Source organism: Diplotaxodon limnothrissa, linkage group LG22 (genome assembly GCF_057381915.1).
Source record: "Diplotaxodon limnothrissa isolate DT_005_m linkage group LG22, D_limnothrissa_male_GT1.1, whole genome shotgun sequence".
Lineage (NCBI taxonomy): Eukaryota > Metazoa > Chordata > Actinopteri > Cichliformes > Cichlidae > Diplotaxodon > Diplotaxodon limnothrissa.
Window position 1 is genome coordinate 18,804,802 of NC_140616.1, and position 16,965 is coordinate 18,821,766.

General features: G+C 42.9%; 1 protein-coding gene across 2 annotated transcripts in view; it reads right to left on the reverse strand.

Annotated features, from left to right (window-relative positions):
• Positions 1–16,733, reverse strand: part of kcnq4 (potassium voltage-gated channel, KQT-like subfamily, member 4) — a 53,747-nt gene extending 37,014 nt beyond the window's left edge. For both annotated transcript variants that reach the window (XM_085345961.1, XM_085345960.1), the window contains exon 1: positions 15,671–16,733. In XM_085345961.1, coding sequence (XP_085202087.1) covers positions 15,671–15,972 — 302 coding nt within the window. In that variant the 5' untranslated portion in view covers positions 15,973–16,733. The remainder of the gene's footprint in view (positions 1–15,670) is intronic.
• Between the last annotated feature and the right edge of the window lie 232 nt (positions 16,734–16,965).

The window sequence follows — 16,965 nt, forward strand, 5'->3', positions numbered from 1 at the left end:
ACAACCTCCCACTCCAGCCCAACTCACGAGGTCTATTGTCTCCTGAGTGGGGTTTTTTTTCTAATCAACGAAGAGTATTATACAGAACTGAGAAGCAACCAGCATGGAGACAAAGTGCTGAGGGAGCCCTGACATTTAGCTGCTGTATTGTTACCAGGAGCGGGCCAATTAGCACAGAGCCTACAAACCCTTTAGTAGGTGTATGGGCAGCCACTTCACACACCAGTGTGCATCCATAGCGCTGACATTTCACCAACACGAGCTCAGCCTTCACACAGCTTCCATCGGAGGGGCTGGAGGTTGATTAAGGGTGCTCACTGAAATCTTGTTTTTGAACAAACAAAACCTGGATATCTTGAAAACTTCTCCTAGAAGAGAAATTAGTCTTGCTCAGAAAACCACCGACTTCACAGGGGTTTATTGGGCATACATCCTCGTGACTCAAAACACATGTTCACACTACTCTACAGATACCCCTGCCCCCCTTGACCGAAGCTATGACTGAATTTCAGGCCAATCATCATTACTCTGTGACACGTTTAATTTGGTTACTACGGCAGCGGGGATCTCCAGAGATGGATTACAAAGGGTCAGGGGCAGCTCTCAAGGATTGAGAAACAACACAAAGAAAGCTGTGACTGTAACATTTGAACTCGGTGTAATGGGATTGAGGCAAAGAGTGTGAGAAAGTGAAGACAGGTGGGACACAACTGAGGTGGTCAGCAGATCTCAAGGAGCTGATGGGATTTAACCAGAAGTAAAGCTGGGGCCACCATTACCAAGATTTGAGCACATTTAGAGAACTGCAATATGAGCAATGACCTCATCTAAAGTCACACAGGTTTGTTAATAATACTTTGTTGGGTCTGACCCTAAATTAGTGCAAATGTCATTATATCTATTAAATTATATATTTGTCAGTATATCAGTCAGGCTCATCAAGGTAACTACCATTTATTTCACATTTCCTCATCTGTAAGTGCTTTGACCTGATAGCCACACAAACATGACCTACAACAGACTACTCCCATTAAGCAAAAAAATAAAAAATAAAAATACAAACATGAATTCTTTGAATAAACAGGAACTTTAAAAAAATGCATTTATCCACTGCTTTGTTTAGTTTTATTTTTTAAAGGAAAGGGCAGTTACAAAAACGTGGAGTGAGGGAAAACCAGAGCAATGGCGTGCAGTAAAACCATCCCGCAGGAGCTAAACTGGGTAGTGACACATTATGTGTCTTAATCACGACTGACTGCAGGAAAGGCCCGCACTCCAACTGCCTCCAGCAACTTATTCACTGAGAAACAGCATAATATTTTGGCCATCTATTAAATTGACACAAAAAGACAGCTACAGGTTTTCCACGTCAAATGAAGGACGCGCTGTCTCAATGCTGCTGCATGCTTTGCACTCCTACTTACTATTTTAAAGGCAAATATGGCTCCATGCAGCGCAGCGAGTAGCCAGATGGTGTTCATATACCAGTAAAAATCTATACACTCATCAATCAATATTCATTTCTAATAAGCACCCAAATGGACATGGGTGATTTTAAACAAATGCACTGTCAAAGCCAACATTTATAGCCTATAGCACATTTGAACACAGAAGTCGACCCAAAGCGCTTTAGCGACCGGCACATTTACATCCCACGACCCATCACACAGCGCTGCACAGTGCACTACTGAAGCCTACCTAAGGTGTCATGGGGCAAGAAGCAGGGTACACCCTGCACAGGTTACCAGTCTAGACCAACACATAGAGGCATTCACACTTGCATTCATACCTATGGTCGATTTAGAACCACCAATTAACATAACATCCATGTGTTTCGACTGTGGGATTGTAATGTCTCTCTGTAATGAGTTTAGATCATTCTGCTAGTTTAGTCTGAACAAACTAAAAATGATTTCAAATGCATTAAATTGTATCACAATTAAAAATGCCGAATGATAGTGGCCTCTCAGTTGAAATGGGACAGATGGGTAGCAGCTATAGGTGTGATGAGTTCTCTAATGAAAAACTAGAGTCTGTCTCACTATTCATTTATTAATGTCGGTTCTATTGTTTTTATGGTTAAACACATGTATCCAGGTCGCATCACACGGAGGGGCTGCGCTGTGTTACTCCTCAGCTATCGCTTGCTGTCACACCGAATGTTTCTTTGTGTGACTCTGCGTGGCTTTGTGTAACTGTCAGTGTCTATGTGTAATTTTAGGACAGAGTCCAGAGCCATTTGAAAAAGGCTTATAGTACATCACCCTCCAGTGAAGCTATTTTCCACACAGACACATCACACATATGCAGGGACTTTGCCATTTTCCATAACGACTTCCTGAGTTGCGCCACTAGCTACAAACATCTTTGGCAACACTGAGAGGTTTAACACTGGGCTGGTTATAATTTCTCATTGTACACTGAGCAATATCACAATCTGAGCCAGTGGGTAAAAGAGCACAGTGAGTGCAGGCTGTGATACTTGTAGGGCGAAGGGCACCGCTCCTCACTGTACTACTTCGAGTAAACAGATGCTGATTAAATAAACACCAAAACCACTCCGTGAAAACTGTTGACCTTTGTTGAACGAATATAGCGAAGGCAGGATGTGTGCACTACTTTAACTTTTACTTTCTCTTACATTTATCTAAACTATGAGCAGTGTAGTGTTGTTTTTTTCCCTCTGACACACATCCCCCTACAGACTAACAAAAACATGAAGCAGGATGGAAAGCAGTCATCAAGCTCCCACTGTGGGTCCAACACACAGAGTCCCTCCTTCATGTTGCTGGGATGGAAATGCAAACACAAGTAAAAAAAAAACCGAAACTCAACATTTCCCTTCACGTTAATACAGAGGACTGATTATGTGATGCTGCTGAAACAGAAATACGAGAAAGTTATGTTTGGAGTAACTTTATCCGTAGCTGCTCCGTGACTTTCAATTTTGATCTTTTTCTGACTTGTTCACTCTCCCCTGCTCTTGAGAACGGACCACTTTCAAGCCTCTTAGTTACACATGTTCCCCCTCTTTAACTCATTACAGCCAATTAGATGATAGCGGAGTAGATAACCCTCGTCTGCATTATTCATTCCTATACTGAACCTCAGCATACCTCCACATTACTCCAGCTCTCCTGCCACCCAGACGTGGTCGGTTGCTCTTCTTTCTCTGTTATCCCTTCAGATTCTCCCTCAAACTGCCGACACTACAGATCTCTGTACTGGGACCAGTAACTATGTGCAGTGCCAGTTTTGCTAAGCATGGCACAGTCAGTGAAGAGGCTGCATAGTAAGCTGTGAAGCTTATGTTACATTGTAGCGCTTAATTTGTGCTGAATCAAATTTGAATGAAATTAGAACAGGATTCATTACATTAATGTTTAAAAATAATTTCAGGTTATGAAAATTGCCCTGAGCTTAACGACTTAACCTCTGCAGCTTCTGGGAACACATACTGGCACTGTAGGGTGTGCATATAACTATAAGTGCATATTATTTATGGGCGCTTGAATAACTTGATTCTCCAACACATCAATGTAAAGCTCTATACTTTAGTCTGAGATGGTCAAGTGTTCTCAGCCTGATGCCACTTAACTTATGTTGTCTTTAGCGCTGCGTTCCATTTAACTTGGAAGTCAGATGCTGGAACTGGGAATGACCACGCCGCTGTAGCATGTTCACGGCTAGAGCCTGGTCATTGTTCCACGTGTGGATCATTGAGCGAGCCACAAATTCTGCACACGGGCAGCACAAAGTTTTACAGTTTTACTACTGTTTACATGCACTGCTGCCATCTTGGATTGTGAAGATGGGTCTGGTGTTTCTTCTCCTACTCCAACTACCAAGTTGGAAATCTGACTTGAGGGGCTATCCCAGTTGAATATTCGCACACCAATAAGGCAGAAAACCAGCTGCTTAATATTTACAGTTCTCTAGTGCTACCAAACACAACTTTGAACCACTTGAACCAAACTGGAAAGTGGATTTCTGGGGGAGTCCTGTGGTGTACGGCAGCCCCTGTGGCTCCTCTGACTCTTTGTTGTGTTTCTCGAGCTTGGCTGGCACTGTTTTTTGTAGTGTGACAGGGCACACTGTCCTGCAGGGGAAGCGGTTGTCCTTACAATAAGAAGGTGTGCTCGGTCTCCAACAGTGATGGGTGGCAGATGTCAAAGCAACATCCAGATAGATGCCAGGACCCAAAGCTTCCCAGCAGAACGCTACAGTGTAGCAAACCTATTACTGTTACTGACGTCACGCATCAGCAGTTTTAACGTTTCTTTCTTTCTTTACAATTTTATTTTATCAGAACATAACACTTTCAGTGAAATCGTGCTTTTGCTGGTCCTGTAAACGAGTCATTTAAAAAATCTTGTAACATAAGAATTATAAAGGTGATTATAGAGCAAAAATGGAAAATCTTTACATACATTCATTTACAGATTTGACAGCTTAGTGTGGATTTCTGATCGCACAGCTTCGTGTCGTATTCTTCCTGCTCCCCTCAGTAATGTTAACTCTGGCGCACTGCTTGCACATCACAGGAAACCACAAGGTCTGGCAGTCGGAGGGCAAAATGATTGAGTGTGCAAGAGACAGCGAGAACGCTAAGAAGAGACGGAGGATGGGAGAGGGAGAATAGATATAGTACAGTAATATATATTAAGATAGGAGGAACTGCGCTGACCACAAGGAGTTAGTATCAGTCAGACAGCAAGAAAGATAATGAGAAAAAAATAGTAGACAAGAGACAGAAAGTGGTGGCTGAATAATGGATTGGACAGACGAGAGACAGCGAGACAAGGAGATCCAGAATGGAAAAGAGCTAGCCATCGTCTGTGAGGTCTCATCACACACTTGCTGACATTGCTTTAATCTCGGGGCCAAGACAAGACCAGAGAGTCCGCACACACTCGCACACACGCATGCATGCATGTAGAGACAGATTTACTGTTTCCCTGTGTGTGTGTGTGTGTGTGTGTGTGTGTGTGTGTGTGTGTGTGTGTGTGTGTGTGTGTGTGTGTGTGTGTGTGTGTGTGTGTGTGTGTGTACAGCAGTAGTTCTGAAAGCTGTTTTTGCAAAGGAAGTGTGAAAAAAAACTTCAAGTCAGTCAGTCCTGCATGACATCAAAACATGCAAAAATGAGGACAGTTTGATTTGGCAGCTTTATGTTCATGTTTGCTTTTAACCTTTTGCGAGAAAACATGTTTTGACATCTTGCGTCATCAATAATCATTCATTACCTTCAACTGCTGAAAAGAAGGGGGAGTGAATCAGGGGGTGATAGAAGCCATGAAAGCAGCTGTAGATGCAGAAGAGCATCTATAGCTTGTGGGGTCGTGGAGAGGGGGCGAAGAGCTTGAAAACAGGGGCAATCTGAAAATTCTCCCCTCCTCCTCAGCTTACAGTGGGACTCGTTGACACAGAATCACTTCACGTAGCGCGTAACGAGCAGAAAGAGGTTAAAAAAACAGATAATATGGAACTGAGAAGAGGCCCAAAACGGAAGCAAAACTTGCTGATGAAGAGATGAAGATAAGAGAAGCAAATATATCACAACAGGAACTGAAAAAGTAACTGTTGAACAGGAAACAAAGAAAATGGTGCTGTGATCGAAGGAAGCAGTTGCAAATAAGATATTTGAGAGCAGTGGCAGGGTGTAATGGAGGAAAAGAAAACAATCTCACCAGACTGACAGCCAGCATGGCGTAATTATGGCTTCCTCGTTAACATTTGATTATTGTTTATGGTGTGCCCACAGCACCGCTAACCAGGCCTTCACACACACACACGTGCAGGCAAACCCACGCACACGCTCTCCATAAACACACACTTGCATGAATGCACACGTCTTGCAAAAGTGCCAATCAAGACTTCTTCTGACAGCACGCGCTTTCAACCACATGAGCAATGACACACACACAGCTGTACCCGGCTTTTTGCACACAAGGCAGGCCTTATAAATACTGTCTTACATTGTGATTTTGTTTGAGCTCCATCTCCATGGTGCTGCTTCCTCACATGTTTATAGTGACTGCCATTATAAATTAAGATGATCTTAACAACTCTTAAGCTGGGCTGTGCATGCGGGTGCAGCCAGGCAGGGTCAACAGGAGAAAGAAATAGAGAGAGAGACACGGGCTATCCCAGCCTTTACAAGAGACAGAGCAGAATGAGAAGAGAGGGGAGAGAAAAAGAAAGGCCAAGGTTCATCCCAAACAGCAACAGCACCTTTATAATCATACATACAAATCAGGCATGCCTGCACAGTTACACTGCCTCCGCGTCCTGAAAACTACAGGTTATGCCTGATTGGTTCAAGTTACAAACACGTGGAGAGAGGCTAAAATCTAACACCAGCAGCCAGAGAGACATGGCGTGATATCCCGAAGATGCTTGTGACCGAATTGCATCCATGAGACATCCATCCATCTCTTCTGTGCAGGGATGCACATCATGAACGAGAACGTGTGAGAGCTTTATTCAGTATTCTGATGATAAGGACTACAGAATCAGAAAATTCTGACTTTAAATATGAAATAAAACATATTAAATTTGTGAAGCACAGTGAAGAGAGCACTGCTGGCTCGCAAGAAGACGGTTCCTGCTTTGAAGCGGCCGGCTGGCCTTTCTGTGGGGAGTTTCCATGTTTTCCCTGTGCCTGCGTGGGTCCTCACAGTGCAAACACACGCATGCTGGTTTAATTGATCACTAAGTTGGCCACAGGTAATGTATGTAATTGGAGTTGTATAACAAGAAGCTTTTGCTGTACATTTTCATTTCACTTCCTTTGGTCCAGTCTCATGGCAAATTGACAAATGAATTTAACAGGACGTATATTTGATGTGTACAGTTTCCTCAACTGGCCGTTGTATCTGAACCTAAAGCAAGTTTAATCACATCATTTTGATGCCTGGCCCTAACAAAGCGCCTGGCGCTTTTTGAGTGAACAATATTTTCAAAATAAAAGGATGCAAATGTAAAACTCTGTCCTCTGTAGGACTCACACAACAGTCTCCAGTGTGAACAGTGAAAGCTTTCACGCCACCCACAAATGCAATGAGCCTCTAAATGCAGACTCATTCATCCTTCAAAAATGGAAATATTCATTTTGTGTGTATGGACACAAACCAGGAGACCGGTCAGATATAAATATATGTTATGGGCCACAGAAATAAGGAAGGGAAATTTGTGCCCAGCAAAATAAAAAAAGCTGGGAAGTTCACGTCCAGAAATATGAAACAACAGATTTAAAGTCTATTTCAAAAACCTCTATGAGGCTGGGTTGCTCCCTCGCCAGCAGTTAAAGTCCTCACCCCTATCTGCCTTCACTTATCCATGAATGTCTCAGTGCTGCTGAAATTAATTCAGTAAATAAGATAAGGAGACACGGGCAATTCCACATTTTATATAAATTAACATGTTAATCTCTTATCAGCGGTTAGCTACAGTTAGTTTCCACATTATTCACCATCTGCTGATCATCTGTGGTGCGCTGGTACAGCCACCCATTAGGCTGAGGCTTTAAGTGTGCTGCCGAGAGATAATGGCTAAAGCTATTGATTTATTTTTGACTTGCTTTATGGTCTTCGCAGCTGCTGGCGACACACAGACCCTGCTTCCTAAGCACTCTAAACACTCGCACCGAATACCTTTATGGACACATTCAACCTGCTCACTGCATTCACTGAAATCGCCAGGACTTGCAATCGCAGGAGAAAATCACCCCGAACTTGGGTCCGCGTTCACACACTGAGCAAGCTGGGACTGTCGCTGCGCAGAAGGTGCACGGTGCTTTTGTGCACAATCATATTTAAAGTAAGTATATTCAGTGGATAACGGCAGGTGATTTTAGAGAGCAGCTTTCACATGGCTGGTTGAATTAGAAACCGGTGGCGTGCAGCTTTAATTAAAATCAGGGCAAAATGCGAATGAGGCTCAGAGAACAAGGAGGTATTGGGTGAAAGAGAAAAAACTATGTTTAAATCTAATGCAAATCAGAATTCAATTATTAAAGTCTCGTAACAACTTTGTCACTTGTCTGTTGACATGTTTAAGTGTGGCTTCAGCTTTTTCCACATACGCCCTTCAAGTGAGTAATCTGACATCTAATAATTAACTCATCATACATGTGATGGAATGTGGAAATCAAACTGAAGTTAGCCCACTTAACTTCAATGTGTGCATAGAAATGTATCTGCACATAAAGAAAGAGGAACACTGTTATTTATTAGGCACCAACATTAATTTTAAAAGAAGACTTGCTCTTAGCGGTAATCTAATATTCATGTTTCAATTAAAATAGTTGCATTTACACTGACGATCATCCTAAGAAGTAGGAGTGGTGTGTTTTGAATTCAGTGACTACAGGGGTAACAACAATCCCAGACAACTGCTCAAACCCCCCCGCCCCCGCCACCTACTGCATTTTGGTTTGAATAACAGCTACAGTAAAATGACATATCAATTTGTCAGTATTTGCAGCTCCGGTAATATGTCTACTTGAGCAGATTCACCACCTCTGCAGAAATCACTGTTACTATACAGTAACAGTAATTTCATTGTGTACTGAGACATACAGCAAACTGGAGCTAGGAGGCCGTCTTTGGATTTTCCTGGCTGTCAAAGCAGAACTGGAGTGTTTAGAGGGTCTTGAGTAATCAAAATAAACTCTTGGCATTCCCCTCAGAATCCTCCTGTCTAAATGCTACAGTATTCCTGGCACGCTTCCGCGGCAATAACATTACATAAACACAGATTACAGCAGATTAGATGGTGTCAACACCCCTATTAGTCAGTTATCTCCAAGAGAATAAAACAAAATCAGTGTCGGTGGCTCAAGGTCTCTGCTGTGTGTGTGTGTGTGTGTGTGTGTGTGTGTGTGTGTGTGTGTGTGTGTGTGTGTGTGTGTGTGTGTGTGTGTGTGTGTGTGTGTGTGTGTTTGCACTTGTCCTGCTCCTTGGTGGAAGTGAGCACAGGGAGCAGGGCTGGTTATTGGAGGGAAATCTGACTCCTGATCGGCCATCCCAGACAGTCCCCTCCCCAGGGGAGACACATTTTGCCCCGAAAGGAGAAATTAATACAGCAACTAACCTCCACTTTCCTCTCTCTCCAGCTCACTGCCTTCCACTTTTCCTGTTTCTACCTCCACACAGACACTAATCACATGTCCTGATACAAGCTCTTTCTTCCTCTGAAGGACGATCAGGCTATGAACACCAACGTCTTTCTCTGACTCTCCAAAGCACGGGTGTTTTATTTTTATTCATTTCAGCTGTTTTGGGGGTATGCACTGTGTGTCCTCTCATATTTTTCAAGCCAACCTTTAGCATATCAGTCACCAACAGCAAGCATCTGCCAAACTGGCATTGTCCTTGAGCAACATTTTATACCTCAGCCAGCCGTAGCTGTTGAAGTAGGGGACAAGGGGAAACAGAATTTTCCTCCTGCTTCTTCCTCCTTCTTGCCCTCTGTCGCACGCTGCTGCTGTCAGTGGGTACCCAGCCGCTCGGTGGAAAAATAAACCCAAGGATGTTAAAGCAGTTGCTCCAGAATGTGACAGGCCTTTGAAAGAGACGTCAGGACACATGACGGGAGAACTTCAGAGAAGCCGAGGTCCACGTGGGCTAGGTGTAAAAGGGCTGGGGAAGACCTCGTAACCTTTAAAGCATGAAAGGTCAACATCGAGTAACACGGCAGCACGTTCTTTGAGTGTCACGTGGATTTTTACATCTCAATACATCAAAATAAAAATTTTAAATATGGCCATCGAGGATTCGCCTGAACAAAATGAAAATATGCATTATTCCTTAACAGGAATTCAGATCTGAGAGGAAGCCTTGACAATTTGAGTCTGTCTGTTAGCTTTCTATGTATTTCAAGGGGAGAATGAAGGGCTGTTTTTAGATGTTTTTCTATCATCATTTTTGAGGGGCCAATTTAAAAAGCCATTATCCAGAAAACTGCTTGAGCTAAGGCCTTTAATTTTTTCTATGGTAAATATCTGGTGCTATGTTATTCTGTAGCTATGGACAAAAAAAACAGGAAGCTTGAATTCACTAAAATATTTTGATGGTTTACCTCTCACAGCAGATTTGGAGGCCTGCAGAAACGACAACTTTGCAAATGCGGGACTGATGTTTTGATTACAGCTTCTCATGTATAAGGCACAATATCTTCTTTAAACAGTCCAGATGACAAACAGTTGTTCTTACAGGAAGCCAGGCCACCCCAGATCACACTGATCTCCAGTTGAAATGACCACTTGCATTTCCCCAAAACAGCCTTAAAAATATCAAGAACACAAAGCAGACAAAATCATTTTCTCCGAGTTCCTGTCCAATGAAGTTACTCTGGGCTTAATCTGATTAGCAGCTCAGATGGCTTTTGGTTCCTCCTTCAATCAAATCAGAGGAAATGCAAAAGATGCTCTTTCAGAGAAGCACAGCAGAAGCCGTGTTTTAGGGGGGCCAGAGTCTAAACACGAGACAGAAAACAATACAAGAAGAAAGCTTCCCCTTCATACATCATCGATGCAGGTTTCAAAATCTTCCATGTTTTGCTGAAAGGTGACAAATTTCGCCGTTCATCGAATGATTCGAGTGGCAATCAGATTATGATTCTTCTTGTAAAATGTCAGAAAATAGAAATTTCCAGTCTGGCCAAAATCCAAAAGATAATCACTTTTAGTTTATCGTGTTAAAGAAAAACATTAAGCTGTCACACGAGACAGGAAGCCAGTTATAAACACGAGAAGTTTGATTAATTAATTGACAAATGTCTTGAATTATTGACTCAAATTTATGTATTTACATATGTATCCTTCCCATTTAAGCATACACAGAAAGGAGGAAAGGAGATGATGAAGACGTGAGGGAGGGGAAGTCGGCCAGTGCTGCAAATAAGATGTTGCTGGCACAGGAATAAAGGGAAGCATGAAAGGAGACACAGACAGAGTGAAGGAGGAGAAATTCTTATATTAGATCCTTATACAGATATTCCTAATGGAGCAGAATTTGCACAACTTGCTGAGGTGAACACATTAAAACAAAAGCAGCACTAAATGAACACCAAGCATCTAATCTGCAGCCCCGAGCAGGTTAAAAGTGCAGCGTAGCTCTCTCCCCACACCATTTCACAATGGCACTTCGCTCTGGTGAGACTTCCCTCTCACCTTTCTTTCTCTCTTCCTTAGTCATCAATAAAAAACACTTTTGTGTGCAAGCTAAAAATGCAAACAACCTACAAAAAGCAAACTTCCAGCATTACTCAAACTATTAATAATAAAAAAAGGTCCAGCACCAAACGCGTCGGTGGCTCTTTGGAGGACGGCAGAGGGCGGCGATTTTAGCGGATTTTGTGTCGCGTGGTTGAAAACCTGGGGGGGAAAAAAGACCACACGGTTTCCCTGAGCCAGGTGAGAAAGTAGATTAGCTGGCTCAAAGTGGCTTCAGAAGGAGGCAAAACTGCAAGAGTCGACGGATAGAGGGAGCACATTCAATCAACAAGCTGTCTGAGCTAAATGAGTTTAATAATGTCACAAAGGCAATTCACCTTTAGTTGAAAAAGCTTGCGAGATCCATTCGGTGTGGAGCTGCTCTGTTTACTGAAAAGATGTGTGAAAAATTAACTATAGCCACACAGGCGCTCTGGGTAAACATCGGTGGAGAGGTTATGGAGAGCATTAGGCCGTATCTCCCTTAACATCTATAAATAATGTGGCTTTAGGCTCAAGCTTTCATAAACACACACCATCACTGATGCTTGTGCCATAAAAGGTTGCAGTAAAGATATTCATACATGGCGTGGAGTCTCGGTGGTTCATCTGACAAAGATTAAGCTTGCTTTGGAAATGATTGTTTACAGATCTGATAGATTAACGATCATTTCTTTAGAAACATTAACATTTGCAAGAGTAAAGTGAGCTCCTTTCAGATGTAATTTAATGTGGGTTAGAAGAAAGTCATCTTAAAAGGATTCAATTTTTTTTTAAAAAGGAACGGTAAAGCAGGAGAGGCTTTTGAAAGAGAGCCTTTGAAAGGCCTACGAGTACTTCTCCATAATTTCTTTCACCTGTCTTTCCTTGTTAGTAAAGTCCACACTTTCACTTTGTGTGCTTGACTGGATATTTTGAAAGCTAGTGTGGAAATTTGACATCTTTTCATCTTTACAAATAAAAAAAGTCTTTCAAGCAGTTATTGTAATTAGGTTGGGAGCAAAGAAGAAAGGCAGGTGGACTTAAATATGAGTTACATATTTAGAGGTCATTTTTATCCTGCAAATGACTGCTAAAATAAGCCTGGTGATTCCCCTTTGACTTCATCAGGGTTTGTTTTGTTTCTAGGACTTGACAAAGCATCTGCAGAGCAACAAAAGGTATTGTATTACTGTTTTCACAGAGTGCACTTGAGCAAAGCCAGAAAAGAGAGGAGAAAGTGTCTTTTAACCTGCTAATAGTCCTACACAGAGCGTTTGCAAAGAGGTCTCATTGAAGCAACTACTTGCTCAAACCAAAACCTCCATGTGATATTTTTCCTGCACATTTCTGCTCCTTCACTATAGGACATCAATAATACATGACCGGTATATTTTTGCCCTCCTTCGAGCCAATCAATCACTCTGGCTGGCCAATGCTCAGTCCATCCTCACACACTCTTTCTGTATATTAAGAATGAAGTCCGAATTCTGCACCAAACCAGAGACTTAAGATCGAGCACAGAACTGTGCAAAAGTCTTGAGCCACCTTCCATTTATGTATAGTTTGCTAGAAAAAAAAAACGTGCAGATGTGAAAACATGCAAACGGGCCTTGTATGGCATGCTTACATATTACGTAAGGCAAAAAGAGAGTTTGTACAATTCAAATGAAAGTCATTTTGCCCTAATGAGTCATATGTCAGCGATAAGTGCCTTAATCCCCAAGAAGAAAATCACATATATATATATGTGTGTAATACTGGGTTTCCACAGCACTAACAGACCTCATGTGTTGGCGCTGGCTAAAATATCTCCCTGTTTTCTGGGAAACTGTGATGGGACATTTACACAATTTTAGCAAAATAAGCAATTTTTTTGAAAATCTTACAGGCTAAATAATTACAAAAGCAATCATTAGTGACAGTATTAACGAATAGGCTTCTTGTCAGGCAGCTGGTCTTTAACAGAGTTAAACACATTGCAGCTGAAATAAAGCTGTGGGACTCAAAGGTGTCAAAGAGGTCTTGAGCTTTGACAGTGAGTAAGGGAAAGGCTATCAAAGGGCACGCCAAACTTAACACGGTTCAAAGGCTCCACTCACCATTTGAACCAGAGCCTCTGCAAGAACCTGTCTGCCGTCTACACAACCGACCAAATTTACGAGCAAAGGAACTCTCTCTGTGTTTATTACAGAACTTTCCATGAACGCTATAATCCCTTTTAACAAATTCCTGCCTTAACGCCCTTTTTTTTATTTTATTAGTAAGCACAAAAAAAAGAGATTTGATGAGATGATAGAAGAGGAGAGCAAAGGATGGAGAGTAGAAGAGAACTTTTTGTCAGCTCTGAATCAGCAGCTGTTACACCTGCAGGACAGAATGTGTAAGAAATGTTTTCTCCATCCCACACACTCAAGATCCAGACATTTACAACACTGTAACCAAAACCTTTAAAAGGCAAGATTTAAAGAGCAAAATCTCTCTCTGTGTGTGTTCGCAGGTTTGACAAGCAGAGGTGAGGAACTTGTGGGACTTCATGTGAGGAGTCATTACAGTGGAGACCTGCTTCAATGCTTTTCCATGCACACTCCAACAGCTGCAAAGAGAGGCCCTCTAAGCAACACATCTGTTCCAGGGTCCCCTGTTACAACACAGGATTAATTAAAGGATCAAGGGAAAGTTAGCACAGCACCCTACACAGCAGTGTATAGCTCAATTTAATTACAACAGATCAACACAGCCTTAATTGAGCTTCGTCGTACAAAGAGTTTTCTTCACACAGTTATCCTCTTGGAGAGCAACACACATGTAATTAATCAAAATAAATGCCCAGCTGAGAAGGATGAAGTACCGTGGGAATGATGCGCTCAGGTAGACATATGTGCAGCAAATATATTTCACGTCTTAGTGCAAGGCTTCTTGAAAAGCTTTGCACATTTTATTCTCAGGTACATTCTGCAGTCAACGTAAAATAGGCCGCCACAGGAGCAACTCGCTTCCAAAATCAGCTTTGAGGCCGTGACATCTGAAACTCGATCTGGGCACCTCCGAGTGCCTGCTTTGCCTCTCTAACAGAGAAATAACAACAATGGCAGAGCCACGATTCGCTCCAACACCCCAGTAATGTCAAGGAGAATGTCACAGGCTGCCACCCTGTAAAGGCCATCGCTCTTAATGAGTAACACATCAGGTGGAAGAGGTGCATGACACATAGTCCCGTGTGTGCTGGAAATGCATGCTCACAGTCCTGTAGCAATGGCATAAGAAGAAACAAATGGAGAAAAGTGAAGTGGGTTAAAGTGTTGCTGTAGCATTTACTGACGTGCTCTTGTTAATATACAGACAGTATAGGATGTGGACATGTGAGAATCACTGCCCTGAAGTGGGATTTCCCTCTGTTATAAACACATGATGGCACCGGCAGGCAGACAGCTGCACTCTTCTAAACAACGACGCAGAAAGCACGACCCGGTCCGAGGAGCTCCCATACATGAAGCTCTGTCCACTACATGCCAGCCGCAGACACAGCTGGGAGACAGGTGCCGGTGCACAGCTGCCCTATGCTTGACTTAAAAAGACGCTCAAATATAGTGAGACATTTAGGCTAACACATATATGCAGCTTTGAATTCAAATTGAAGAGAAGTGAAGAGGGTAAAAACCAGACTCAGTTGGGTTTTATGTCTTGATATAATGAATGACTTATGTCTCACATACTACTCTTAAGTTGCTGGTGTGTCAGAGGGGACCGGCACCACCAGCAGTGAGCTCATACTCTCCCTGTGTTTACATGTTGTATATACATTCTTGAACATTAAGGCCATACAGGCTCCTTTAAAAGCCCCGACTTAATACTTTCTGCAGCAGGAGAGTTGCTTTAGTTTCACATCTATGTTTAATACACGCTTTTAATTGTAGTACTCATCTTTAGGCTTCCGGTGTTAGGGTTCAGAATGAGTTCTTACTTCACCGGTGAGGAGAGTTTCTATTTCTTAATAGAGCTTCTTTAAAATGTATTAATCATTATCATCATAATCCACACTTTTACTTTTCAGCGCCTTGAGTGAAGCATGTAAACCTACAAAACACAAACTTCAGACAGACATCAAAGTGTTTACAAAATGACTATGATTTAAAAAATAAAATAAAAATTCCCCCATGTGGATTAGAGCAAATTAAATTTAACATCATAAGTCCCCCTGATGATTTAATGAGACAGAGACAAGGGGAAATTGAACAGCAGACCCCATGTTGAGATGATGTATGGCATATGACCAGGCTAATTGCGGCATAAGCAACTCTGTTGGCTAATTGGGAAATTTATCTAATAACTGCTGGCATGCAGAGATCAAACAGCTGGATTGGGAAGTCCAACATTTTCTTTATTTTCCAAACTTTTTGATACTTTTATAAAGTTATTGTTTAATGTGTTAGGGATGTTCACACTCACACAAAATTAAAGCCATGACACACTTACATGAATGCATGGTAGATGAATGCCCATCCTCTTGGTCTTTCTAGCACGTTGTACAGGCAGTTTTGCAACTTTCTGTAGCGCTTGCTTGAAGCGGACATGTTGGCCCGAGGTCCGGGCGGTCCAGGCAGCGGGGTGCCCAGCAGACCCGTGCGGTGAGACGGGTGTCCGCGCTCCGGAGTGGACGGCTCGCTTCTCTCCGTCTGGACGGCGGTGAGAGCCACAAACTCTACGCGCCTCTCGTCGTTCGGAGCCGGAGGCGCCAGCATCCTGATGCCGCCGTTGTTTGATGGACTTCCTAACATCTCAAGGCTGTCGCGATTAAACTACAGACAACTTGACACGTTTCACTGGATCATCCGCAGGAGCGCAGAGCAAAGTTTGGACCAAGTCATAGTCCGACTGAAACTAGTCCACAGCCTGAGTTTGAGTTCAGATTTAAAAGTTATCTGCAAATAAAGTCGCGGCCGCAAAAGACGAGATGCACATGCACAGTAGATGTTGTGTAAGCGAGTCGCGCTGAAACGGGACCTCCGGCGATCATTGTTAACAGTCAGGTGTAAGAAGTAATCAGAGGGGTGCAGAGAAGTAATCACACACACACGCGCACACACCAACTCCGAGAAAACTGAAAGCAAGCTGCTAACGACCTGCCATCACTTTGCAAAAAAAAAAAAAAAAATCATCTGGGCTCAATCAAGTGAAGCATCTATTCCGCACACTTCACAAAAGTAACCCGCCAGGACAGAGGCCGTGCAGCGGATCCATGGTCTCTAAACCGAGCCCAGCAGCCACAGTTGTTCATTAAACGAGTCTTAGCTGTTTCTTTAGTTTTAAACTGGCAGACAGAGCCTCACCACAGCCGCTAACATCAGCCTGCTCTCCCCTGCTTGTGCGTCTCTCTGGTCCAGCGCTCCCCTGCTGACTGGGTGGAGAGCTCAGAAGTAAAGAACATCAGCGTGATGTCAAGAACTGCAGACGAGGAACCCTTCCAAAAAATTATAATAATAAAATTAAGAAGAAAAAAAGACCAAATATCTGCAGTTGATTTGGAAACGCGCACAAAGGTGAGAAGCCCGCTCTCCGCTGAGTTGACGTGCACAAACAGAAACGCTAGCGGGCAGGACTCTGCGCACGGGATGGGTACGAGCGTGGGATGCTCTCAGCGACTAGAGGCGCACTTTTTCTGTTTTGTTTTTTAATGACGCTTTCCGGGAACCGTGAGCGATCTCTGACAGAGCAGCAAAGTTAGCTGGTGAATATACATGCTGCTAACAGTTTGCAAGTAGTGAACCGGA